Source organism: Hirundo rustica, chromosome 5 (genome assembly GCF_015227805.2).
Source record: "Hirundo rustica isolate bHirRus1 chromosome 5, bHirRus1.pri.v3, whole genome shotgun sequence".
NCBI classification, from domain to species: Eukaryota; Metazoa; Chordata; class Aves; order Passeriformes; family Hirundinidae; genus Hirundo; species Hirundo rustica.
In genome coordinates, this window is record NC_053454.1 from 72079518 (window position 1) to 72106153 (window position 26636).

General features: G+C 47.6%; 2 protein-coding genes across 7 annotated transcripts in view; one reads left to right on the top strand and one right to left on the bottom strand.

The window, feature by feature from the left end:
• The window catches only part of MAML3 (mastermind like transcriptional coactivator 3), a 232396-nt gene extending 215499 nt beyond the window's left edge, over positions 1-16897 (top strand). For 4 of the 6 annotated variants that reach the window (XM_040064986.1, XM_040064988.2, XM_058420705.1 and 1 more), the window contains 3 exons: positions 8137-8379; positions 10495-10582; positions 13247-16897. In XM_040064986.1, the coding sequence (XP_039920920.1) occupies positions 8137-8379; positions 10495-10582; positions 13247-14238 (1323 nt within the window). In that variant the 3' untranslated portion in view covers positions 14239-16897. The remainder of the gene's footprint in view (positions 1-8136; positions 8380-10494; positions 10583-13246) is intronic. The other 2 variants (XM_040064987.1, XM_058420704.1) reach the window with 2 other exon arrangements.
• A 1607-nt stretch (positions 16898-18504) lies between these two features.
• Positions 18505-25972, bottom strand: MGST2 (microsomal glutathione S-transferase 2). The gene is given in 6 exon segments (XM_040065413.1): positions 18505-18537; positions 19732-19876; positions 21823-21937; positions 23289-23355; positions 25849-25947; positions 25949-25972. Coding segments are annotated over 6 exon segments (483 nt in total).
• Between the last annotated feature and the right edge of the window lie 664 nt (positions 25973-26636).

Below are 26636 nucleotides of genomic sequence, written 5' to 3' on the forward strand. Positions count from 1 at the left end.
ATGAACACTCTTCATAAGCACCAATGCTTTTATCGGTCCCGCTCGTAAATCTGCTGAAGCCCACCGGCAGTCTGAGTTACTGGGCATCCAAGGTCCCCTCTCCCTCACTGTCCTGTGAGGGCACAGAGCAGAGGGAAGTTCTTGCTTCCTGCTGGTCCTGCTGGTGTGTGATCTCCCTCTCCTGAGGGCACAGAAGCAGCTGAGAGCTGCAGAGCGCCAGGAAATACCCAGGAAAACAGCGCAGCTTTACTGCCAGGGCCCTGGCAGGCACGCTGCCCGACCCCTCCCCGCGTTCCTGCCACGCCAGAGACCGGTCACAGGCTCAGGGACGGTGCAGGAGAGGTCCCTGCAGCCATGCAGGATGAGGGCTACTTTGCCATACAGCTTTCTGTGGCTATTTTTTTTCGCCTCGGCGGAAGCAACGCCGTGGGGGTGATTGCGGCCTCTTCCCGATTTCTGAGGTGAGGTGCTTCCTGCATAAGGGAAGGAGAGCATATGGCCCACCGTGTTTATTTCTCAGCCAGGATTCTTTCAGGCTTGGCAAATTACACACTGCTTGCTGGGGAGCAACGCAAGTGCCAAGTTGGAATTTCTAAAAATGAAAGATTTAATTTATCACAGCGCAGAGAAAAGGATCTGAAAAACACCTTTAAGTGTGAAAAAAATACCTTTTGTTTATGCTCAAACAAAACAGCCAAGAGGAAGTTTAACAAAATTACAGCTAGAGTAAAAAAAAAAAAGAAAAATCTCTGCAGTCATCCACAGGAGACTTCAGGCAGCTTGTGCTAGGCGTGAGCTAGAGCCAGCCTCTTCAAAATACCTCCACGACCAGTGAGCTCCATGGGGTCCAAGGTGATAATGTGGTACAGGCTCGGGCCATTACAAGGAAAAGGGCTGCCTGATAATGGGGAGTGTTAACTTCAAGAGAGCTCCATTAGAGCATCTTTTTCTTCCACTTTTGCTTTTTCCAAGCCTCATATTTTTCCCTGTGTGTGCTTAGAAGCTTTTCTTTCTCTTACAGCATTTATTTTTATTGTGTCATTTTCCCTCTGTTCCCCCCTTTCATTGGCCCTGTGTGAGTGTTTGTTTAAACCATTTGCCTGCTTTCATCTTCCATTTTTCTTCTCTCCCTCTTTCCACGAGCTCTCTAGCCGCGATTATCCTTACGCTTCGCATTAGCTTTCCTCCCTCCTGCTCCAGGATGGGCTTGAAGGGGGCATTGATTAAAGCTAAAACCTGCAGCAGGAGAATTTCTATCAGGCACCAGCTTTCAGGGTCCAGTGGCTTCCATGAGCTCAGCTCTCACTTCACTTTTCTCCAGGATAAGTTTCCAAAGCCCCAGGAAATCTACCAAGACAGAGTCGAGCTGGCATTGAAATGGCAAGTCACAGCTCCTCTTGGGGGGCTGATTTGTATCCTTGGAAGCCCTCAGCTGTGGGAGAAGGCAGCAGGGATGTGGCATGGAAAAGCTTTGGCGTGGGCCAGGTTTTCGACTCCTTTCTCCTGCCTTTTGCTCCCTGAAGGTTCCCTCTTGCTTTCTGAGTGGTGGGGCACACTGTGGAATGCCATGATGGCACAGCTTCGTGCAGCAGTCTTTGAGGGGAGTAATTACTGCCTTCACTTTATTTATGCCTAAAATTTAAGGTTGGGCACTTCAGTGTTTCATCAAATAATCGCTCTGCTTCCCTCTCTCCCTGCCACCAGCCTTGCCTGGGGGCCAGTGCTTATTTCTCCTTTTTTTGGATATGAATGTAAAGAGAGGATTTTGGTTTGAATTTGGGCTGATCCACTTATTTTTTTTTCCTCCTAAAAATAATAAGACCAATTAAAATTGCAATTATGAGGAAAACAGTTTGTTGAGATAAATAACTACTTCTCAGCGCACAAACCCGACCATTACGTCCTTACACTCCATAGCATGGTCTTATGGTATGCTGGTGAAAGTGGGGATAAACAAAACTGAAAGCAGGAATGATTTCCCCTGCAAAGGTTTCTTTCTTGCAGGAAGGGAGAGATCATCAGACCTATTAGTTGTAAAAGAGGAAAGGAGCCTGGTTTTATTAGGGTGGTTGAAGTTCAGTGGCATTCTGTTGAAATGCTGCATTCCTGAACCCCGTCGTTCCTGAATTCCATTGGTCGTGCTCAGGGTTTGTGGAGTTAAACCCCTGGGCTGGAGCAGAAGTGGATGTGAAGGGAGGTGCCAGCAAAGCCCTTTCTCCTCAGAGGCTTTGAGAAGAGCTTCGCTGGCCTTTAGCTCTTAAACAGTATTAGAAAAACAGTTGCCCCTTTTAGAGCCCTTTGTTACCTACCTCATCTCCAGAAGTGAAGACATTGGGAAATTCCTAGCAGAAAACAAAAATACACCAAAGTCTGAGAGATCCTGTTTGTTCTGTGGGCAGAATAATCTGTATGGAAAACACAGGGAGGAGAGATGCAGGCGGAGAGAGGTGAAAGGAAAACAAATTGGCTGCATGCAGAGGTCTGGTGTCAAACATCAGAGGGATCTTGTTTGCTCAGATACTGTATGAAAGACCATGGCAACCAGGGGCCTGGGGGGAGAGGAGAGGTTTGCAGCCCCTCCCTGAGGCTGGATGACAGAGGAAATAGGTGAAGCAATCTGCTCTGCTGAGCCTGCTGCTGGAGCTGGAGTTGTGAACCAGCGTATTCCATCCCTTCGTCCTATACGCTGTTTTTTTCTGAGGCAAAAAACAACCCCCCCCCAGTAGTCTGAAATGAATGGATTTGTAATTCCCTTACTCTGTCAGATGGTACCATCCTGAGAAAGGTGGCTTTGCTGTGGGCAGTCCGATTTAGAGAGAGGATTAAGATCCCTGCCAGACACAATAAGTCACGACATTACACGGAATTCAGTGGAAATATTTCTGGGGGAGTATAGGAATGCGCTCTCAGGCTGCCCTGAAAACACTGGGTAGAGATGATGTTTTACTGTGACCTAGCGTATGGAAATGGAGTAACGTTTTTGATCCCAGTAACAGGTTGGAGATCCCCCTTCTTAACACACAGAGACATGCAGGCAATGCCTGTGTCCCCAGCAGCAGCTCAGGGCTGTGCACAGGCGAGGGCAGACAGTGCTGCTCTACCTTGTACATCACACCCGTTCCATTGCACCGGTGTTGTGTTTATCCAGAAAGGCATTCATCCTTGAAGGCAGCAAATTGTGGAGATCTGACATTTCTGATGGGGAGTGGAGTCAGAGGGTAAAAATGTGATTCTTCTTTCTGATTTGAATCTGTCTGCAGCTTCCAGTCCTTGTATCTGGTTTTGCCTTCTTCACTGGATAAAAGAGGTCTTTATGGAATTTCTTCCCTCATTAAGGTATTTTTATCCACGATGGTCAAAGCATCTCTCCGTTCTTTTTGTGGTAAGCCAAATGGATTGAGCTCTTTAAGTCACTCGCTGGCAGGCATTTTCTGCCACAAATCTTTTTTTTTTTTTTGGTCTACTTTTTCTGTTCTGACTCTAAAATGTAGATGTCTGATTGTATACATTTTTCTAGTGTCATTCTTCTGATGCGGTGTGCAAGATAAGCCACCTCCTGGCTTCTGTTTGCTTTTTATATTCAGTATCCATTGGCTCACGTGACACAGAACAGCACGGGAAATTGTCCGTCTGTCCGTTTTACACATTCACACCCTGCTTTCCAGTCTCTCGGCTTTTTGTTCTCAGATGTGGAATTCCCATCCCCTGTTGATTTCTGCCGGTCGTTGCCTGGAGCAGCTCCCTTCTCCCCGAGGTGCCACTTTGGCCCTTGAGCAGGAGCAGAGCTGGCTGGTCCAGTTAAATCAGGCTGTGCACAGAGGGATAATGGGCAGGCTTGGGTGGCCCTGCCCGGTTCTTGGGGCTTCAGGCGGTGCTCATTCTGCTTGCTCCGAAAGGAAATTGTGTGACTGCTTTTGGCTGCAGTCGGGGGATTGAATGACACGCACAAGGAATAAATTACTGCATGATAAGGAAGAGGCACGTAAGATTTGAGACAAAGAGGGAAATCTCATTTCCACTCCCCTTTGTTACCCTTTAACTGTACCTAGCACACGTTACTCTGAGCTCCTGTGCAGTATTCCATCACTCCAGTAGAGCCCTGGAAAGCACTGGGAGGACACAGGATTTATCTTCCTGTTGCTTAACTAAGGATTGGATTTTCCCACAGGGGACAACTCCCGTGGAGGCATTAGGTAAGCAGTCAGATCCCTGCAAAGTTCATCTTGCCTGGTGCCCTGCAGCTCTACAAACCTGTCCAGGTGTGTTTATGCTGACCATTTGGAAACAGTGGCTGCTTTTTGGCTCAGTGAACAGGCACCTCTTTGGCCCCTTCAGTATCTGCTTTTGCTCCCAGGGGCCAAGCTCTTAATTCTGTCCTGGGCTGCCTTAAAAGTGGACAGCTGAGGCTGCAGGGGCAGGAGGGCTCCCGGGAGGCTGAGGCAGGACCAGCCTGTGCTTGAACTCGTTCTGTGTCACAGCTGAGGGGTCTTGGCACCATCCTCCCTTTATGTAACCAGCTCTTGGCTTCACCTGTCCCTCAGTGAGGACCCTGCAGCAGAGCTGCAGCACCACTGTTCCCGACTGGAACAGTGACTGTGACTGTGCTCGAGCCACTGTCAGCAGGAGAGAGCAGCTTGCATCCTGAGAGCAGCACACAGTGGCTTTGGGTGGTGTTAAAAGGAGCCAGAGTGAAAAAATGAGAAATCACATTGTACCATTTTCCCAGATGTCACAACCTGAGAATACAATCTGTGTTTCCCCTTTCAGGGCATCTTGTCACTCTCTTCAGGGACTACCTGCAGGGCACCCCCTTACACGGGTGCACAGGTGAGCACAGGGCCCTGGGGGAAAGAGCTGGGCAGTGCCCTTGCTGCTGCACATCCCTGGGAGCTCCAGGGTGAGCCAAGCTGGGAGCGTGGGCCACTGGGGAGACCAGCGTGGGTGACGTGCAGCGACAGGCTGGGTGCTGACGGGGGTGTCTGGAGAGTGAAGCAAGAGGCAGCAGTGCCAGTTGGTGGAGAAAGGACAATGCAGAGGCTGGGCAGAGGGTGTAGGAAGGAAGGAGAAAGGGATAGCAAGCATTGAATGAGGAGGAGGAGCAGGAAGTCTAGGGGCAAGAAGGCCCAGGGTGCTGTAGGAGGAGGAGAGAGCAGGAGCAAAGAGGGTTGTCAGTGAAGCTTGGATTAGTTTTGGTTTTTAAGCTCTGCAAGTGTGGAAGTGCTGCACTTAGCCTGAGTTGCTTGACTTGGTGTTCTGCTCCTGTGGTGAGACAGCATCTGGGACTGGATCTGCCATGGCTTGTAAGAGGCAGCCCTGTAGAGCCCGGGGTTGCTTCCCCCATCCCCAGCTCCCTGCCACACTGCCCATTGCCAGGTGTCATCTGCACACACGCCCCTCAGAGGATAACAGCAGTGCCAGGCTCTGGGGAAAGAGCTCTGCTCCCAGGTGCTAGAGGGCATTTTCCTGCCTGCAGAGACCTTTTGCCCGGGCTGTGCTCTTATTTTCAGGACACACAACCCAGGGCTGCTCCCAGTGATCTCAGAAGGGCCTTTCATCATCAGCTGGGAAGAGCTTTTGCCAAGGAAAAAAAGGAAAGGAGAAGAAATGTTCTGAGCAGGAGGGTGGTCTAGATGAAGGCCTGGCTTTAACAGAAACAGGAAGTTTTCATGATGAACCTTGAAATGACTAAACACACAACACTGGAAGTGACACCTGTGTGCTAATGTCCCTATTTCCTTCAGCTGCTGCACAGTGCACCAGGCTCACATCACCTGGTGGGGCTCCTCTCAAAAGGTTCTTCCTTCTAAACTCCAGAATCAATGTATAACATAATCCACCAGAGAATGGAGTGCTTTCCTCTTGGGGTGAGCGTGTCCCTCAGCTATAGCTGTGCGTGCATTAAGAGCCAGGACAGGAGTTCTGTAGGAAGAAATTTTTTTATGATTTTTTGAAAGCAATTCAGCGAGGACTTGGGCTGCAGCCCCAAAGGCAGCTCGCAGGGGAAGCTCCACGGGATGTCACTTCACAGCATGCCCTGTGGCTCCTGGGGTTTTTCCCCTCCTTTTCCTTTGCCGGGTAGTGGCTGCAGCAAAGGCTCCGTTATTTGGCAGCATGGCCCTGCTTTTGTCTATAAATGGAAGCAGTTGGCCCATATCCCAGTATAACACAGGATAGTCCTGTGCATCAGTTATGCAACTGGTAGCTTGATGACTTCATCAGAAGCTGGGGGAGGGCCAGGGGGTGGTAGAAAAAAGCCTTTGCCATCAGCTCTGCTGGAGACAGGCAATAAATGTGTGTGTCCCCCCAAAGCAGAGGAAGCAGGAGCTCAGCAACAGGGTGGGTGAAGGGTTCGGTGCAGAAGCAGCTGAGGGATCCTTTAGCAATTCCCTGACCCCAGCTTGGGGGAGACCCAGTCACTGCTGCAGCCCTGGCCCTTAGGATGCTGCAGGGACTGCGCTTGACCGGGTTCTAAAGTGCAATGGGTGATGGGAGAAGTGGGAAGAGGAACAGGGAGAGAACTTTCAAACCAAGACAGATGTTGAAAGGGGAAAGAACCTAAATATCGGAGAGCTGCCTTTCAGCAGAGAGCCCTTCAGGGAGTATCTGTGCAAAGCAGAGATGTGGACAAATTGTGTTTTGTTATTTCCTCAGGAGGGTCCTTGAAAGCCTGACCTTCATGCGGAAAGGCTGATCCTCATTCCCCAAGCTACACTCCGGCATGGAAGTTAACCCCTTCCCTGTCTGGGTTGGAGTGGGTGCTGCAAGATCGCCTTTCTGTACGCCCAGGTCACGCAGTGACTGACATAACTCAAACGCCCGGTGGGGCGGGTGAATCTGAACCTCACCCCGCCAGGTTTTGCACGAAGGATGCTCAAGTGACACAGGTCCTTTCCATCAAGTCAGCGGTTTTGAATAAGTTCCTGTCGTCTCCAGTCCTCAGTTAAAGAGGTTCTACGGGCTCTTTACAGCCGAGATAGGGACCGGGCACGCACTCGCTGGTTTTCAAATACGGCATCAAGGGCGGCGTGGTGCCGGGCCGTGTCTCTAGGGAAGCCTTGGTGGTGCTGTGAGTCGCTTTTGCCCTGGGTGGGGGCGGCTCGAAGATGGGGACCCCTCCCGGGAACGCTCCCCGGGAACAGTCCACGGGAACGCTCTCTGGGAACGCTCTCTGGGAATGCTCCCCGGGAATGCTCCGGGAACACTCCCCGGGAACTTTCCCCCAGGAATGCTCTCTGGGAACGCTCCCCGGGAATGCTCCAGGAATGCTCCCCGGGAATGCTCCGGGAACACTCCCCGGGAACTTTCCCCCGGGAATGCTCTCTGGGAACGCTCCCCGGGAATGCTCCAGGAATGCTCCCCGGGAATGCTCTCAGGGAACGCTCCCCGGGAATTTTCCCCCGGGAATGCTCTCTGGGAACGCTCCCCGGGAATGCTCCGGGAACGCTCCGGCCCCGCCGCGGGTCGGCAGCGCCACTTGCCGGCAGCGCGGCGCCGGGAGGGCTCCGCTGATCCCGACCCGGATCCCGTCCCCCAAATCGGATTTAGAACATGAAGAGAGAGTGAGGTGTGTGCAGGGAAGGCGCTTGCCCTGATTCCTTCCAGCCACACACACACCAGGGCTACAGGATGTAAATCTTGAATAAACACATAATGGGGTTAAATCCTGAGGTTCTGGAGAAGAATTAGTGCTGCCAGCTCCCACTGTTCGTTGTGTGCACCTGAGACCTTGGCTCCTCGATCCAGGGGGCTACGTTAAATTGCTGTTACAAAGAGAGGGAAATGGAAAGAAAGAGAAAATATACTTGTCTCCTTGAGAAGGGAGAAAAATTTAGAAAAACATGACTCTGAAGCATGAAAAAAAACTTAGCTCTCAACTTCATTATTTCACTATTAATTAATTATAAAGTGCTCCCGCTTTACCCGAGGGGCTTTGAATTCCATGAGAAAAGAGGAATCTATTCCCTGCAGGGAGCAGTCCATGGCTCGGTCACAAGCCATGAGCATCTTTCCAAGGACTCGCTTTCTCCAGGCTCCAGGCTTCACCCACAGCCCCTGTGCCTCCTCAGCTGGGCGAGCAGTGCTTTCCCTCCGCTGTGGAGCACCCAGTTACAAGGCATTCCCTCTCTCTTTGCACAGGAGCACCAGGTGGGATTGTCGCGGCCCGCGGGGCCCATGCAGCCTTCTGTCCCGGCCGGCTCCGGCAGCATAGTCACGGGCACCGGCTCCGGGGGGCCCTTCCTCGGGAGCCAGCCCCAGGCAGCCATCATGAAGCAGATGCTGATCGAGCAGAGAGCGCAGCTCCATGTGATGGAGCAGCAGAAACAGCAGTTTCTCCGAGAGCAGAGGCAGCAGCAGCAGCAGCAGATCTTAGCGGAGCAGGTACAGTATCGGTCTGCCTCCGACGCGTGCTGGGATGAGCGTGAGCGCTACGGACAGTGCAGCACCAGCCCTTCCCTCTAGATTCGGGGATTCTCTCTCTGCGGGTCCTCTCAGGGTATTTCAGCGATGGTTGTCAAAGAATAGGCAACTGTATCAGTCCTACCGTTAGCTTGGCAAATATCACCCAGTTTCCAGTGGTGGACTGGATAGTCACGTTGGATTTTAGGCACTGGAAAAGTCAGCTCCTAGCCTGGCATCTAATGGTGCATTCACTCCAGCAGAAGCAGACTCAGCTGCAGTTACAGTCACAGGTCCTCTCCCCTAGCTCCGATTGTGGTCTTACATTGGCAAAATCTGCGCACAGCTGCACAGGGATCTCGGAGAAAGAATGGACATTAGTAAAGAAAAATGTTACTGTTCACCCAGGCCAATTCCTTAATCTGGTTATTGAGTGCCAGTAGGAGCAATTAGGTCATATAAGGGAGAGAGAGCAGCAAGGGGAGAACCAGAGACTGAAGTGGGAGGACAGTAAAACCACCTCTGGCAATGGCGGTGTGGAAGAGCTGCATTGGAGCTGTCACCTGGCTTCCTGAGCTCCTGTACTTTGCAATATGGATGTTAAACTACGCAGTCTGAGCAGTGGTGTGTGTTTGATTCAGCTTTAGTTTTAAAGCAGCCCAAGAGAAAGCCAGTGGAAAGTCACACTGTTGAGTTCCTACAAGATCATACTCAAGTTTAAAGTTGCAGCCCCCTATTGTTATTTAGATAATGCTCTGGTAGGTCAGCAGCAGCTTTAAGTTTTGCTTCTCCTCTCTTACTAAGGAAAAACAGCTTAAGGCCCTATGCTTAAATTTGTGTTTGAACACATGCATGCCACGTAACCACAGAAATACAGATTGTCTCCCACCTTTGTCTCGTTGCTCCTGAGAAGCAGAAAGATTTACTCTCAGTGAACAGGAAGGATGCTCCTAGAAACATTTAGGATAAAGATGCCTGAACTGATTCAAGCATGAACAAGTGCCTGAGAGTAAGGATGCCGTAATGCATCCCGTGGATTGGGCCAATTCACATGCATTAAGCCAAGAGCCAGTCAGTGACTTGGATGCTGAAGGCGAGCCTAAAAGTGTTAAAAAGCCACCAAGCTGAGGCTGTCAAGTGTGCTGACACACTTTTCAGAGATGAGAAGTGGTAAAGTCACAGTCCTCAGGCTCCTAGCTTTGGGGTAGTTTGTGCCTAAGGAGAGCCCCTCTTTCCATTTGCTGGTGTGTAACACACAGCTATGAATGCAGGGATGCAGTACTTCCTTCTTTCCTATCTCTGCCATTCTCACACCTTTGTTACACATCACTGCTTTTGGACACAGTATTTGTACAGCTGCAGATGATGCTCCAAGACATGCCCTTTCAGTAAGCGCTTAGTTGAGTACACCTTAGCATCTGAAAGCTCTGTTTCTATAATCAGCCCTTGATTCTGTTTTAGAATATTCACAAGTATTCATAGAAAACAACCACAGCGGAGCAATGTGGTCTGGATCAAGGGAGCATTTTGCAGTCACCACTCCCCAAATATCATTCACTGAGGCACAAAAGGAAACATGCCTTAGTAATCCATTTCTGGTTTGGCTCAGGAACGTTCCAAGGCTGCAGTGCTTGGTTCAGGATGCAGTAACCGTTGCAGCTGAGTGTTGAAAGTGCAGGCATGGAGCAAAGGCTTGCACCGGGAACACAAACCTCTGGACCTTGGCAGAACTGAGGAAAGGAAAGCGTGTGTTTGTGGCTACAGTTTCCCTTAGACCTAGGTGAGCAGAGTTAGTTCACGTACCTCCCTCTCTTTTCTGCCTGAAGACAGCTAAGCTGTAGGGGTCAGGATGAAATGGCTGTAAGTAAGGAGCGATGATGTTGGCCTCAGTGCACGTTCCTTTTTGAGCCAAAAAGAGTATGAGCGCTCCTGAGTACTCAGGAGGACTCTCCAGAAGACTCTGCCTGTCTCTCCAGAACACCTCACCAGATAAGAACCACTGCAAGTTCTGCAGTTTTGCCACCAGCCCATTAATTAATTAATTAATTAACTAACCATCTCTTTCTCTTCTGCTTTCTTTCTGTCCTTCATTTTCAGCAGATGCAGCAGCAGTCACATTTGCCTCGGCAGCATCTGCACCAACAGCGAGGCCCGTATCCAGTGCAACAGGTCAACCAATTCCAAGGTAAAAGTCAAATTGTTTTTCCTGTTTCGGAGTCAGTGCCTTTGAGGTAGCAAATGTGTGAAAGGTTGTGCAGTTTGTGACTCCTAGGGTTTAAGCAGTGTGCCAGAAGAGGAAGAGGAATGCAGGCTGTTGCACACACCACGTATTTTACCAAAGGGGAATGCCCAAGTTAGCATATTCAGTATTCAGTTAAGTTTATCTTTTCCTTTCTGCTCCCTTCAGTGAAAACTGTTTGCTTCTTTTTTTTTTTTTTTTTTTTTTTTTACATTTGCTTTTCCTCTTTGACATCCAGATGTCATGGATTCATTCATGGATTCATCTTGTTGGCCTCTACTCTTAAGAGGTTTTTTTCCTTGCCAGCATTTCTGACTGTATCTTGGTTTTGTTGCTCCTCCTTCATTCCCCACTGTATCTAATTCGATGAGCAGAGAATTTCCGAGAAGTCATGCTTATCTGGGGAAGGGACTGATAAATGTCAGGTGTGGGAAACACAGTGACATGTAAATAGAGAATTTTTTAATGATCTCAAAAGAAGCACAAGTATTATTTTGATGTGCTTCCAGGTAACTGAAGAATGCAAGTGCGCTCATTTTGGCTCAGGAAAAGAAGTTAATTTTGAGCTTTTTAGGTGCAAAGCATCAGCTGGATGTCTCCACTAACCATAATTTCTATATAGGCATGAGATGAACACACACGCTTGTGCTGTATATTCATGATAATATCATGTAGATGCAACAGAAAACAAGGGAGGCAATTCTGGACATTTCACATTGCCATTCTGGTTCCCAGGATGTGAACAGGCAGCCACATCTCCTACTGGCATATATCAGGGTGGCTTCCTCTAATCACCTCCTCATTTTTATCTTTGGCACCATACGTTCTGTATGAAATTACTTTTTTCCCCAATAATTCATTTCCAAAATCATGAAGTGTGTGCACAGCCGTCCACATACAATCTCTCTGCACTCGTGCTTCTTTGAGACACTGCCTTTTGTATGTATTATTTAAAAGAAACAGGGAAGAGAGTTCAGGCTAATATGACAGAGCAAGGAATCCATTTTCATAAATGAGCTAATTTAAATAGCTCACCATTTTTTTCCTTTTTAGTCTCATAAATGTAATCCAGTGCAGTAGGTTGTGTGTAAAGGAGACCGGAAGGTGGCCTAAAACCTTGAAATCTGTTGCATCTCTCTTTTAACTACTCCTTGTCTGATCTCCTGTCACTTATGCCAAGTACAGTAGTTAACAAAAGTAGTATGTGAGCCACTCGCTGTTAGCGACTTCTTTGGAGCTTTTCAACTGCCATTTTCAATTAAACAAATAGCTAAAGATGCATTAAGATTTTAACATTATCTGTATCTTAAGCACTTGCTGGAGTAAAAAGACTGTTTCTAATCATGGAAGGAGCTGATCCAAGTTAAGAAAAATCAAGGGAACCCCAGTGCCAATCACTAAGAAAGCAGTTTGATAGCATGAATAAAGTAAAAGCTGCCACTACATGTGGCCTGTTCCAGTGCGATCCAGACTGTCTCACTTCATGCTACAAAATGTTTCATTTAGCTGTGTGCCGCAGCTAAAAGCACCCACCAGAAGCTCGTGGTGCTGCAAAAAGTGGAGCTGTAGCCAACCTCTGCGTTATGTAATAGAATGACACCTATAGAAATGTTGCTTCCTTTATCCAGAGCCGTTTCTCATGGAAAGCAAGCCAGCATCAATACCAGGGACCAGTGTTATCCGCCCCCCATGGATGTTCAGGGTTGTTGTCTGCCACTGAGGGACAACAAATAGGGGCTGATGGAAGAACATTCAGATTCTGTTGTACAGCTCTGAACTCTTAAGTAGTGATTTTATATTTACACCTGGCCTTTAATAACATTTGAGCCTGGAGCCGTTGTGCGCCTCATACACTCCGAGCTTCACCTGCCGAGTGTTGTATTTAGTCAGTGACTCAAATGTGAAGAATTTGACTGTTTAGTTAGTGACTCAAATCTGACCATTGCATTTGGTAGTGACTCAAATCCACGATGAATCCATGGCATAATCTGAGCTCCAGGTAATTGTCTTTAAATAAAGATAGTGCATATAGAAGCGTACCGGCTTCCCAGAAATCAATAGCTCCCCCCTACCCCTGAATGTAAGACACAAGCATGGTTATCTGTCACAGTGCGGAATTTAACAAGGCTAGGATTTTCTGGTTTCCCATCACTGGCCTAAGGTGAAGTAAAATGTGCTTATAGTATCGATTCACTAATACACTCTCCCTGCTTTAATTGTCCACAAAAACCCGATTTTTCTTCTTTCCGTAGAATTAATCAGTAGCAGTGCTATAGAAAATCCATTCATTTATGCCTCCTGAGCTATTAAAAAAATTGATTGGCCTTCTGAGACTGACATTTCCATTTTCAAGGCTTACTTTTGAAAGACAATGGAGATATCTAAAAGAGACCTTCGAACGGTAAACTGAAGTTCAGCTGCTTTGCTGCTAATGAAGAAGACCGGCAGGAGTTTTCCCGTTTGCTCGCCAGAAGCTGGATTTAGGTGTAGCTGAAGAAGATGAGTGCCTCCGAGGATGATCCTACAGATTCCCTCTTATGCAAGAGAGTGTGTTAATTAAGATTTACAGGGTTGTGGGCTTTTTCTTACCTTCCTCCCTTTTTGGTGCAGGTTCACCCCAGGATATAGCGGCTGTGAGAAACCAAGTAGCGCTCCAGAGCATGAGGACATCCCGAATGATGGCCCAGAACGCGAGCATGATGGCCATGGGTCCCTCCCAGACCCCGAGCACGCTGCCCACCACTGCGGGCCAGTCGGATATGGGCGTGACTCCTTACAGCAACGCCTCTTCCAGCCAGCCAGGAATGTACAGCATGAGCACAGGGATGAGCCAAATGATGCAGCACCCAAACCAAAGCGGCATGAACATGGCACACAGCGCAGGCCAGGGAGCAAGGCAGCCTGCCTCTGGACAAGCGGTGGGAATGGTTGGCAGTTTTGGTCAGAACATGCTGGTAAACTCCGCTCTCCCCCAGCATCAGCAGCCGATGAAAGGACCCGTGGGCCAGGTCTTGCCGAGGCCGCAAGCGCCACGGCTTCAAAACCTGATGGGGACCGTCCCTCAAGGAACGCAGAACTGGCAGCAGCGAGGCCTGCAAGGCATACCTGGGAGGACTAGTGGTGAAATGGGGCCCTTCAACAACGGCACCACGTACGCCGTGCCGTCCGGGCAGCCGCGGCTCTCCAAGCAGCACTTCCCACAGGGGCTCAATCAGTCGGTTGTGGACGCGAGTGGGACAGTGCGAGCCCTGAACCCAGCGCTGGGGAGACAATTACTGCAGCCGCTCCCCGGGCAGCAGGCAGGCGGCCAGGCCAGGCCGATGGTGATGCCAGCAATAAGCCAAGGGGTGCCCGCCATGTCGGGCTTCAGCCAGCCCCCAACGCAGCAGATGCCGGGCGGTACCTTTGCTCAGAGCGGCCAGGGTCAGGCCTATGAGAGGAATGCCGCTCAGGACATGTCTTACAGCTACAGTAATGGAGGAGCGGGGCCGTCATTCTCCGGTTTAGCAGAGGGCACGGACCTTGTAGACTCCATTATTAAGAACGGACCAGGGGATGAGTGGATTCAAGAACTTGATGAGTTGTTTGGAAACCCCCAGTGAATGGGATTGTATAGTCTGGAGCTTTGGTTACGTTCTGTTATGTTTGAACAGGCAAAGAGGGAGTCAGATGTTCTCCCCACCCCTGGATTGTTGGTTTTCGTTTGTGTTGGTTTGGGGTCATTTTGTTTTCTTTTGGTTTTGATTGTGCGAACCAAGCTGATCTGTGGCCAACTTTGGAAGATTCAGGGGACAATGAAAACATCGGCATCCCTAAACTGTCACCAAGCAAGCTTCGTTGCGTGGCAGCGCCCACTCTGTGTGTGTGGGGGGAAGAATGGGGAAACTGGAAAAGCCAGCTGATGCGTCTGGCTGGGAATATCCGTTCTCTCCCCACTTGAAACAAGGCTTCACTGCACGGTGGGGTGGGGTGGGGTGGTCCAGATATCTCCCACCCTCTACGGCTGTGCACATTGCAGCTTCCAGGGAAGCAGATGCAAGAGCTGGGAGCACAGCCTGCAGATATCCAGGTGCCATTGCACAGGCCCTGGTCAGAAACAGGCTTAACCCCGGGGGCAAGCAGGTCTGGGAGAGCCAGGCCATGGGGCTGGCCGTGGGCTGTCCCGAGGGAATGCGCAACACTCGTGTGACAACCCTAAACAATCACAGGGAGGTCACCGTTTCCACTGCAGAGCGATAAACCCCACTACAAGCGTAGAAGAACATAAATTTGGCAGTGTTGTGGGGGCAGATTGATAATGTGACTGCTGCTGGAGACAGCCTAGTGGCGGGTTAACTTAATGAATTGCTTAGTCCCCTTGAGACTTGAAATAGTTCTTCCCAAGTCAGAGCACTTGGCATGGCCCAGCTGCCTGGGGTGTTTAAGGGGGCTGAGAGGTACCAAGAGACATTAGCAGAGCTCCTCAGCTGGTCCTTCCCTCTCCTTCATCCCTGGAATGTTCTCAGTTCACTCCCTTCCCCTCCCATTCCTTCAGTGTAAAGCAAGCTGAGCTGGCTGCACTTTTTTCCTCAGGCAAGCCACAAAGGGCCAGGCAGGAGAGTTGAAAACAGGCATGAGAAAACATCACAGTGAGGGTTTGGCACCACAGGAAGACTTTCTCCTCCCCTCTTGAAAAGTGCAGGTTTGGCAGCTAGTATTACCCCAGGGTGTCTGGACTCTCGATGTGATACAATCAGTTTTAAGCAGATGTGTGGTCTAATCTCTCTGGTTTGCTGGAATAAAATCCACTGCAGTACCTGAAGAACAGGAGTCAGTGAAGGGCCACTGTACAGAACATTCATGAGTGGGTAAAATAATTGATACTACAAACATGGGATCTGCCCAAATAAGGTTTTAGGTAACAAGGATGTATCAATATCCCCACTGCTTGCACCAGGGCCGGGCAGCCCTGTGGTGAAGTTGTGATGGATCTCACACAACGCTGAAGTCACCAGCCGTTCTGAGTAGGTACAGCAGGGTTCCCAAACTGCAGTTGGAGGCTGTTTTCTGGAACCTATTACCTCTTTAGTGTTTTCAGCTGAGAGCTGCTTATCAGGTTATATAATTCTGCATATAAAAAATGTTAACATGACCCACAGTCCAGAGCTTTAGCACCCTCTGGCCTAGCCCTGGCCTCTGGGAGCCGTGAGTCGTGCTCTGCAGCAGTGTACTAGCGCCGGTCCCAATTCCCCAGCTCCTGATCACCTCCTTCTGTGCTGCTCTCCCTGGGCCCAGCTGAGCCCCTGAATTCCGTGGAGGCTGAGGGCCTTGGCGCTTGGCCGTTTCACGTCCTGCCTTTCCCTGTGGAGCACAGGCATGCATCACATGAAAGAGGGAGAGCAAAGGAGTCTGGAACCATCTCAGTGCCCCATTGAGGCTCTCTTTTGAGCAATTTCCCTTGCTGGGCTTGCCTGGTGGGGGGGAATTACCTGTTCTAAATGCTGCAGTGCAGCCAGACAAGCTGCATTTTTAATGTGCTCAAGGTGAGCCATCCATCCAGCCTGCCCTGACTGCTACACTTTTAAAACTGGCTTTAATGGCGTCTCTTTTAGCTGACCCCTTTCTAAAATACAGCACAAGGCCTGATTCCAGCTCCTGCTGAGGATGACGAGCATGGTTAGCATGCCTGCTGCTTCCGTAGGAGCCAGGTCGGGCCCTAATTCAGTGGAAGGGAGCACCAGCCAAAGCTTTGGGTTCATCCTCTGGGTCAGCATCTCTTGGTGAGAATGGAAGGGATCAGCAAACGCTGGGAGAAGCAGCAGCCTGAAGGGAGCCGTGGCTCCGTGTGTGTGTCAGCGTGAGCACGGGGCACACACCTGTGTGACAGAGCTGTGACAGGGGGAGGGGGCAGCCGCCCTGCTGGGCAGGGGACGGCGCTGGGGACAGCACGGCGCCCGTGCCTTGCGTGAGAGCGGTCAGGGCTCACCTCAGCGCGGAGGTGGGAAAGGGAACTTAGGAACGCACACCGACCACCGTGCGAGCTTCGGGGAGATACAGGCCTCGATGATAAATGGTGGGGAAGACGAGTCTCTGTTGTCTTGTAAAGCTTCCTCCAAATACTCCGTACTGGGATCAAGTACTAGGGAATAGGTTTTATTAGATTTGGATTGACTGGGTTTTTTGGTTTGTTTTTTTTCCCTTTCTTACTATGGTGCTGATGTATATGTAATGTTTTAAAAAAAAAGTCATTTGTAAATATGTTTTTACAATTCTACAGATATCACTGGGTCTACTATCTGTAAAATATATACATATAAATATATATATATTATATATATATATATATACTGTTTGTTTAAAATAGAGTATTTTTATTTCATTCCTTGACTCATCCTTACTGCAGTGGTATTGCACTTCAGATGACATCTAATTACTAATTTGTACTGTATCCCTGACAGCAACTTGCTCCATTTTATTCAGATTTTTCTAGTTTTCTGGTTTTACTTTGTACATTAAGCATTGCTTATTTCCTTTTAAGACCTGTACAGAGTCTGAAAACATAGAAAAATACCTGATGTTAACACACTGCTTTTAAAGAAAAAAGAAACAAAACAAGAACAAATGAGAAAAAAAAAAAAAAAAAAAAAAAAAGAAATCCAAATAAAAGATGGTTATATGAGTCATATACCTGGTGTATATGGATCATGTCTTGCCCCACTCTTGCGTCTCAGTGAGCAATTTTCCGCGGAGGGGAGGGAAGCTTCGTGCAGGCAGGTCTGAATCAGCCCTGCATTTTCTGTATGGCTGCCTCGGGGCACCTGGTGCAGTCACAGGTGTTAGACCTCAGCAGTAACAGGCTGGGTTGGCCCATCCCAGGACGCCCCTCTTGCTCCAGCAGGGTCAGCAGCCAGCGGATCCCTGCATCCCCAGCGGCTGTCCCTGTGCGGCAGAGCCCAGAGTGCTGTGACGAGCTGTGGCGTGGGATGCGCTTCACCGCCTCCTGCCTCGGTGTCCCTTTCTCCAGCAAGGTGGGCTCCCAAAGCTTCCTGTGCTCTGAGGAGCGGCCTGAGCTCAGGCAGATGCTACAGGGAAGCTGGTCCTTAATTGGCTCTGTTGGAGGTGGCAGAGCCAACCTTTCGTGTTTATTCTGTGCTGGGAACAAAAATAGGGAGTGGGGAGGTGCTTTCAGGGGAGGAGACAAGGTGGAGATGAGGTAGGGGGGAAGAAGGGAAACGCATAGCTGGACATAGAAGTTGGAGAAAATGGGTAAATGGGAGATGGTAGCAAACTGCACCCTTCCCCTTCCTCCTCCTACCAGCCACATCTTTTAGCTCATAAGTATCGTCATTATGACCTCTTAGGCAAAAAAATGAGAGAAAATTCCCAAAGGGGGGGAAAAAAAAAATAAAAATCCTAACCTCCAACACTGTGACTGGCTGAAGGCACCACTGGCAGGTTGGTAAGTGGATTTTTCATATTTCAGCCCATGGAAGGAAAATTAGTGGAAGAATTTCTGATGATTTCTGTGGTTGTTAAATCTGGCCCTGACGTACTTTCACCCCGAAGGCAGGTGATGGAGAGCCGCCCTTTCTGCAGCTGTGTCAACTCCAGCCTGTTCACCATCACGATCTGTCCTTTTCTCCTCAGCAAACATTGTTGGACTCAGGCCTTGCATCTTTGTACTTGTTTCATCTTAGGGTTTTCAATGCCATTTCAGCCTTTGCTACCTGCAGGCACTAGGCCATGTCTTTTTATCATGAGCTAACTTAATAAAATCACAGGATAACTTCAGCTGGAAGGAACCTTAAAGATCATCTTGTTCCAGCCCCACTGGCATGTGTTCACCTTTTTAATTTGAAAGGTTACTATGACTCTGATCCACCTCTCAATTATCCTGTGGTCTGGTCATCAACCTCGGTACACTACGGAGAGACAACAAGCATGTTCATTATATGGGTTTGACTGAACACCACTATAAATGTGCAGCATTTTTGGCCAAATCGTGTCTCCAGAGGCATGACAAGGTGGGTTTCTTCCTGCTGGGTCTCTCATGAGTACAGTCAGCATTGCTTAAATAATTTGAATTACCAGGAGCTGCCAAAAGAGGCGTGGCCTTGTATCTCTGTTCTTCTACATTGAAATTGGTCATTGGTGTATTTTGAGCTCACAGTGGTAAGCCATGACTTTTCCTTCTTCTGGCAGAAATTTGTTTTTAAAGTCTGTTTACTTTTCACTGTGCCTTTATGATTCCCATAGCTGTGGTCATTCTTTAGGAATCCGGGAACGTCTGTGTAGTCTTTCTCACACCCCAGCCATCTGTGCCTTGGTGGGAGACTGTGCAGTGCATCCAATTGTAACACGAGCATCTGTGTTTTCTTTTTGTCTGGGCTGGCTCTCTGCTTCTCAGGTGTCGTGTTTTGGGCACAGCTTGTCTTCAGGAGCCTTCCTGTGAGGACTGGGATGTGCCCACCCCCAGAAGCGGGAGCGCCCCACTTCTACAAGAAGACTGTTTGAGCATGTGTTGAACTGTAAGTACATTCCAAAATATAAAAGTCCTCTGTAGAAGCAGGGCCAAGTGAAGCTTTAAACGCTTTTCTGAAGTAAGCAGTGTTTCCATGTACGCTTATGCAGCACTGGGATTGGATATACTTGGAAAATGGGGATCTTGCAGCAGCATATTGCATGGAAGTGTTTTTACATTTGCACAAAACAGAAGGCATGGCTGAGGGAAAGGAGGAGCAGTGCAGGAAGATACAGAAGCACTGGCAAAACTGAAGGACAATGGGTAAGATGGGCTCATTGCCAGTTGCAACTATATTACTCAGTGAATTAATGGGTTTAGTTTTATATGATTAGTTTCTGGGGTTGCAATACTATATGGAGAAAGAGAACATTTAATTGCAAATTTAGATGTGACGTGACCTTCTGTCTTTTCTTACTAACTTTTCCAAGAGTGTAGGGAAAGGAGGAAGTGTAAACAGCTCAGGAAAAGCATGCATTTTACATTGCAATGGGCCATTAGGAAAGAGCTCTGATGTTTTATTCACATGTAGCTTATCATCTTTTGGGGGTTCAGGCAAAATATCCACGTTACTTACTTCTTAAAAGAAAAAAACCTTCAGAGCAATTGATGGACTTTTCTCCATTATGCTGAAGTCCAGGTATTCATCCAGAAAGCTTTTGACAATCCCAGCTGCAGCAGCTGCAGCCAGGGTTATCAAGCAAATCAGAATCAGCACACTCAAATAAAACCCTGTTAACCTCAAAGTGGAATGCGGAAAGTTATGAGCTGCTATGAGCTGTCCATGTTACGTTATACTGAAACTGCTGTTCCAAAACAGTTGAAGTCTATGGAATCAGAAAGGACCATGGCTCGAACACTGCCTTGGGGTGTTTTAGTAATAAACCATTCCCATGCATGACTTTTGCAAGAGACAAGAGATTCCTAGTACCCTCTCTAAGGGAAAAATTCCCCCAGTGTTTCTGAATTTTCATGTGGAATTTAGGAACTGGCTCCAGGATGAAGCTGCCTCATCCTGTGACATGAAGACCTGTAGGTAAAACCACAGACAATCCTGAGCACTTAATTGCAGCTCTGGGTGTAGGAGTGTGGGAAAGAAGCCTTAAGGAACAGAGGGAGAGATGTGCATATCCCTTACATCCACATCTCTTGGTGAGCTGGGAGATCTGCTGCTGATGTTCCCTCTGACTTGGAGGTGGATTTTTGGACCAGAAAGGAAGAGCCTGAGAATCTCACCTAAGTTTATGTGCCTAAAGACTTGATATAAGTAGCCTTTCTAGGTATGCTATGTCTAGATGAAAATGGTGAAGTATTTTCTCTGTTTCAAGAGGGCACAAAAAGAGTCTTTAGCTTAGCCCTTCTTTGAGGATGCATACTAGCTTTGTCTTTATAACTAGCAGGCCTTGGAAAAACCATTTCCTGGGGCTGCCAGGCTAGTTTTCAACATCCTCTGTTTGATTTAAAATCAGTTTCACCCAAGTGTGATGCTCTGTGTAATAATGAAGCCAGCTGCTCTTCCATAATTTCCTTGAGAGGCTGAATCTCTTGGTTTAAGAGTACTGAAGTAAAGCACGGCAAAGATGTCTTGAACAAAGGACTTTTTCATTTGTCAATTAAAGAAAAGTCCATTATGCTCTGCTTGTTCGTTTATGTGCTTCTGCTCCCCAAACCTCCTCAGCAGTTGCAAGTCTTCTAGCTGGTGTCCATTGCACTGTTTGAATTATTGCACCTCTTACTGGAGATATAAAACTATCTCCACATATTTGCTCTGGAAAAAAGCCTCTCCCTTCTCCCCAGCAGCAGCTCTTCCAAAGAGTGCAAGGGATTGGTGGAGCTGTAGCGAAGGAGAATGGGAACATCCGTACACAAGCCATGGAAAAAAGCCCTGTAGGATGGTATTCCTGCTGCTGCAGGATTATTCACTACAGAATAATCTGATTGCTTTGTAGTTTCCTCTAGAAGACACTGCAAGACTTTTAATTTTATGACAAGCGTATGCTGTGCTATTTTCTTCTCATGACTGTCGACGGATGGTGGAAGAGAGCCTTAGATCAGGACACAGAGGACAGTGCAGTGCCTTCAGTGACATGAAACAGACCATGTGTTTCAGTGTTTGTAGTGGAGGGTGTGCTGCCAATGTTTGTGGAAGCAGAACTCATAGCAGGAGATGCTGTGCACTCAGCATTCATTAATGTGTGCTTACCTGGAGCCCTGTTCTCGTACCTGTCTGGTGAAGGTCCTTCAGCCCACAAAGCCAGATTTGCCTGCTTCCTTTAGTGCAACACGCATGGCTAGAGAAAAGGTCTTAACGTGACTAACAGAGGGGAAATGCAGACAGCAGACAGGCAGGCACGGTGCAAGCCTTGCAGGAGCAGCTTCCCATCCTACAGCAGCCCTGAGATGCAAAACTGCGCTTCTCTTTCCAGATCTCTTTGAGTGTCGCTGTAAATTACGCTCAGTGCAAAGCACGTGCCCACAAGGTGAGCATCAAAACTCTCCTCTCTCCTGGCCTGCAGCACGTGCACATCCTAACCTAGGCTCCTGCTGAAACACCCAGCCCTCTTCCATGAGGGTTTCCAGACACTTTACACATGTTGCACTCAATTATAATCACCTTTCACTACCAGTCCTTGGCTCTCAGCCCAGCCTGGAGCTGTTAACCTGCACCCAGTTGGTAACTTCTTACCTTCCTTTCACAGATGGGACATAACCATGGAAGTACTTGTAGTGGGCAAACATGTGCAACATACCCAGAAAGGAAGCTAATTCTAAGAAATAAAAGATTAATATGGTGGGGAAAACTGTCAGAAAACTAAAAAATTAGGGTTGCAGACAGTTGACTGCTCTAGTTATGTGTTCTAGTTATATTGCTTTGGGAATTTTTACAGCTACCCGTAACTTGGGTAGTTATCTTGGGAAAGAGTCATTCAGAAGAGATACAAGTGTTCTTACACAGTTGCTGCAGGTGGCTCTTCACGTGGGTTTACAGATAGGGGTGGATATAGGGCTGCCCAAAAATATCCAAAAGCATTCCTTCAAAAGGACAGCTCAGGAAGTGACAGGAATACTTACACACACACACACACACACACACACACACCCCCCCTGCCCCAGGACTGGTGAATGTCCCAGAAACAGGATAGTGGGTTGGAGCACTGTGGCTTGACCTGGCTCTGTCATTTTGTATTATTAGGCAGTTTGTGCTAAGGGGGAGTGTTTGTTTTGGGAAGAGAATCCTATTTATGTTGTTAATAACCTGCTTTGCATTTATATAGCAGCTTTTATCCAAGGACATGGAAGGAAGCGTAGTGAAGTTAGCTTTCTGACCTCTCTGAGGGAAGAGTATAAAGTCACCTCCACTTGATAGATAGCAGGGTATGGAGGTCAGCTGTATCATCCAGGACTAAGCAGGGCTCGTTAATTTTGTGGTTTTAAACTCTGTGTGTGTATTACAGAGGACTGCTTTCAGTGTGTGCTGGATTAGCTCCTGTAAACATACCTGTGGGATGTAGCTGAAGCATTACTTCAAGGGAAGGTGATCATAATCTTTCATTTCTGACATGAAATGAAAACCTACGTGTGACAGCACCCGTGTCGCTGGCTGGCAGCTGTGATCTTCCCCGATTCAAGTGTCTGTCTATGAGCACCTGTACTATTTCATATCCAATTTGTTCACTTGAGAGGGGCTTCTTTGGATTTGCACTGGGTTCACAGTGGAGATGGGACTCTAAGAGAGCCCCCCCAAAAAAATTACTGGTTTGGAGCAGAGAGAAACTGGAGAAGTTGTTTAGGAAGGAGAGGAGTGATGGACATGAGCCAGTTATCCTTTCCCCAGCTCACAGATTTCATGCTTCTAAAACATTAGCTGGGAAAGGGTTAATAAAGGAGAATGCAAAGGTTAGGCTGTCACAAGTTCTAGCTCTGTGAGAGCTCCTCGGTTTGCAGAGAGAAGGGAAAGCTGGTGGGGCTCTGTGAAATGCCACGGAGATTTCAGTGTCACTGAGCGCTCTTCTAGGAAGGCTGTGTTAATGCAAAGAAGGGGAAAAGATGTCTGCGCTCAATTACTGCCTGATAATACCAACATTTTAAAAAGTTATGTAAAACTTTTCAGTCCAAGATAAAATCAGAAAGTATTTACCTTGATTGAAAAGCCAGTCAGGAATATTGGGTAAAACTCCACACAGTTTTGTCCACAGAATAAATTTGAAAGAACATTAGTCTGGAAAGGAAAAGAACTATGGGTGGAATTTTCAAGGAGAGTCAGCTTTGGTTTTATTGCCACTGAAGTTAAAGCTCTCCCATCCAGTGGGAGTACAGTCAAGCACTAGCATTAGATAGTTTTAAAAATTCTCTTTTTTGAAATCTCTGATACAAGCTGTTTAAAATATTTTCCTGGCATTTAAATTTAGGAGATGATCTGGAAATAAATGGAAATAAGTGGAAATAAATAAGACAAATAATCCTCAATCAAGTGCCTGTGCAGCAGAGACAGGCAGGAATTCCAGTTCATTGATGTGATGTTAATCACTCATCTCCACACTTGCTGGTACGCAAGTTTTGTGGGTCAGCATTACTGGGACTGCCAGAGGAATTTGGATTACTCTGCTGCCTTTAGGAAGGCACAGACAGCACGTCATAGATTTTCTTATGGCAAGGACCCTGACACCTTTGTTTGTGGACGTCAGTTTTCCCACCAATATATTGTTCGTGTATCTTTTCCCGGTGGATCTGAATTAATTTCTTTTTAAGGAATTACGCAAACTTCTGTTCCTAATGAATGGTGTTAGATAACACGTTGTCTACTGCATATTATGTATTCCTTGCACAACTTAATCTTTAACTGACCTGGTTCTTTGAATAACTTCTGGTTCTGAGACGCTTAATCTTGTACCTCTGATGGCTGCTAAGTGAAGCCTGACTTCAATCACTGCTCCGGGTAGGTGGTATTGCCCATTAGCACCTTTCTAAGTCAGGACTGGATGCTCAGGAGAATAAACAGAAGAGCAAACAGAGCACTGAGTGCTCCACGTGTTGCATTTAGTTCCCAGGAAAAGGTCACAGGTTGGGCTGCTCCCTTCACATGAACTGGTTATGACACCTGCTCGCAGTTCTGGTTTCACAACGCTCGTCTGAACTCCCACGAACTAATCTGCGTTGGGTTACCCATGCTGGAAAGCTGTGATAGTTTAAATCAGGTCAGCTGCTCAGAGTCTTGCACAAGTTTCTCTTTGGGCTTGATGTCCGGTTGCCAGTGTAAATGCAACTTATATCATCTTTTCTGTGATTTTAACTGAGATTAACTAACACAGGTTATCCATCAGAAGGAAGAACACAGGTATTTTTCACCTCCCTTCGCAGCGTCAGTATCTGTAGAGCCCCTTGAGTTTTCAAGATGCTTTTCTGAAAAATGTCTGGGTTTTTGGTTGGTTGTTTTTAATCCTTCACACTTTTAGGTTAAAAATCAAGGCAGGCAAGCTGAACTTTCTCAGAAGGTGGTGATAAGCATTGCCACCAGATAGAAGCACCAAGGTCACAGGGTGTATTGGAGCTGATCTGATGACAGGAAAAGAGGATGTAAATTTTCAGTGTTTTTTATTTGCCTTCTGTTGTGTGGGGTTTTTTGGTTTTTTTTTTGTTGTTTTTTTTTTTAACTGGAAGGGTCACATTCTCAAACTTTTTTTTTCTGCTGGGTACAAATGTTGCTGAGGCTTTGAGAACAAATAAACAAATAATCAAGCCACGTCAATGGGTTGCTAGATGAGTTGGCAGTGCTATACATATTCGGAAAAAAGGCAGAGTAATTATTTTTAACTTGCTCTAAATCTCATGCAATATAGCACAAATGCCTTCAAAATGTGTCTTGTTCCCTGGTGTAAACATAACTATATGAATCAACATGTTTCAAAGAAAATAACGGCAAGCATTAAAAATTATACTGCGGTTTTAGATTGATGCACAGCAAAAAGAGCTTCAGAGAGTTGTCCCCTTCTAATCACAGGACAGAATCATTAAGGTAGGAAAAGACCCCCAAGATCCTCGAGTACAGCCCTTAACCCAGCACTGCCATGGTCACCACCAAGCCATGTCCCAAGAGCCACATCCACACGCCCTTTGAGCGCTTCCAGGGATGGTGATCCCACCACTTCCCTGGGCAACCTATTCCTTGATTCTCAGAGGCGTTATCAGGAGGGCATAAAATAGATCCATTGACCTCTTAAAGAAATGTAATGATGAGAACGTAACATGGAATATCTGATAATTTTGTTGCCTAATGTAAAGATTTGCTTCCTCATTTCATTTCAGATACTGAGCATATAACTTTGTTACTAGAAACTTTTTTTTTTTTTAAACTGCACTTTCCATCCAGTACTGGTGTATTGTATTTGATTTCACAGATTTACTCTCATTTTTGAGGTTTTCAGTTGTGTAGGTGCCTAAATAAGATTCAAATCAAGACACAACATGGCTTTGGGGTAACTTTACAGCTAGTTAGAAGCTCTGATAATAGTATGGTTCCAAGAAGTCCACAAACAAAAGAGGATTGAAAACAAATTAGTTTCTCCGACAGGGAAAATTAATGTGTCCCACTGAGCCAACTCCCTCTCAGACTGCAGAGAGAGTAAACAATTTCTCAACTGGTGAGAAAAATTTCAGGACTTCTCAGAAATTAAAGTTGCAGAGCAACCAACATATCATAAAATAATTCCCATACTTCAGAACCGGTGGAAATCTCCCCAAACCTCAGCCGTGCAGCCCACAGCTCCTTCTTACATCGCTGGAAGGCAGAAAGAAGAGAGACAGCTGCCAGCCACGAGCAAAATTAAATCACCGGCCATGTTCCCAGCACTTTCTGTATGCCAACGGGATGTGAGTGCGGGAGAGAGCGCTCCAGCGAGCAACAAGGTAGAACAACAGGTGGGAGACCTGCAGTGCTTTTCAGCACTCAGGCAACAAAGGCCTGCCCCGGAAATAAAACAGACCAGCTTCTTTGAACAAGAGTGCAAAATTACGGCCAGGTTTTGCTCCTGAAAAAGCTCAGCCCTGCCTGCTTCTTGCCTGCGTGAAAGCGCGGAAAGAACAAAACCAGCCTTTCTTGCCCCTGTGGATTCAGCTGTTCCTTTATCTTCACGTTTCGGCTGCAGCCTCTTTGGGAGCAAAGCCTTTTTGTTCTGTTTTTGTAAAGGGTCTGTGTCCATCACCAGCAGTGCCCCTGAGGAGCAGCTGGTGCGGGACACGCGAGGGAGGAGCAGGGCTTTGTGCTGTCCCTGCTGTTGATTTACAGGCTTCGCTGAGCGTGCGTGGCGTAGGCTCCGACGGGTGGCGCGACGGACACGAGCGGTCAGCTCCTTCCGGCCGCTTCAAAGGGTAAAGCAGCTGACAAAGAGAGAAAGGAATACCTCCCCTCATCGTGCTGCCTGGAACGCACTTCCTACAGCTCATGTCTAGTCTTAAAGCTGGGAGAGATTCTCTCAAGGGACATTTTGTCATCACCTAACTAAC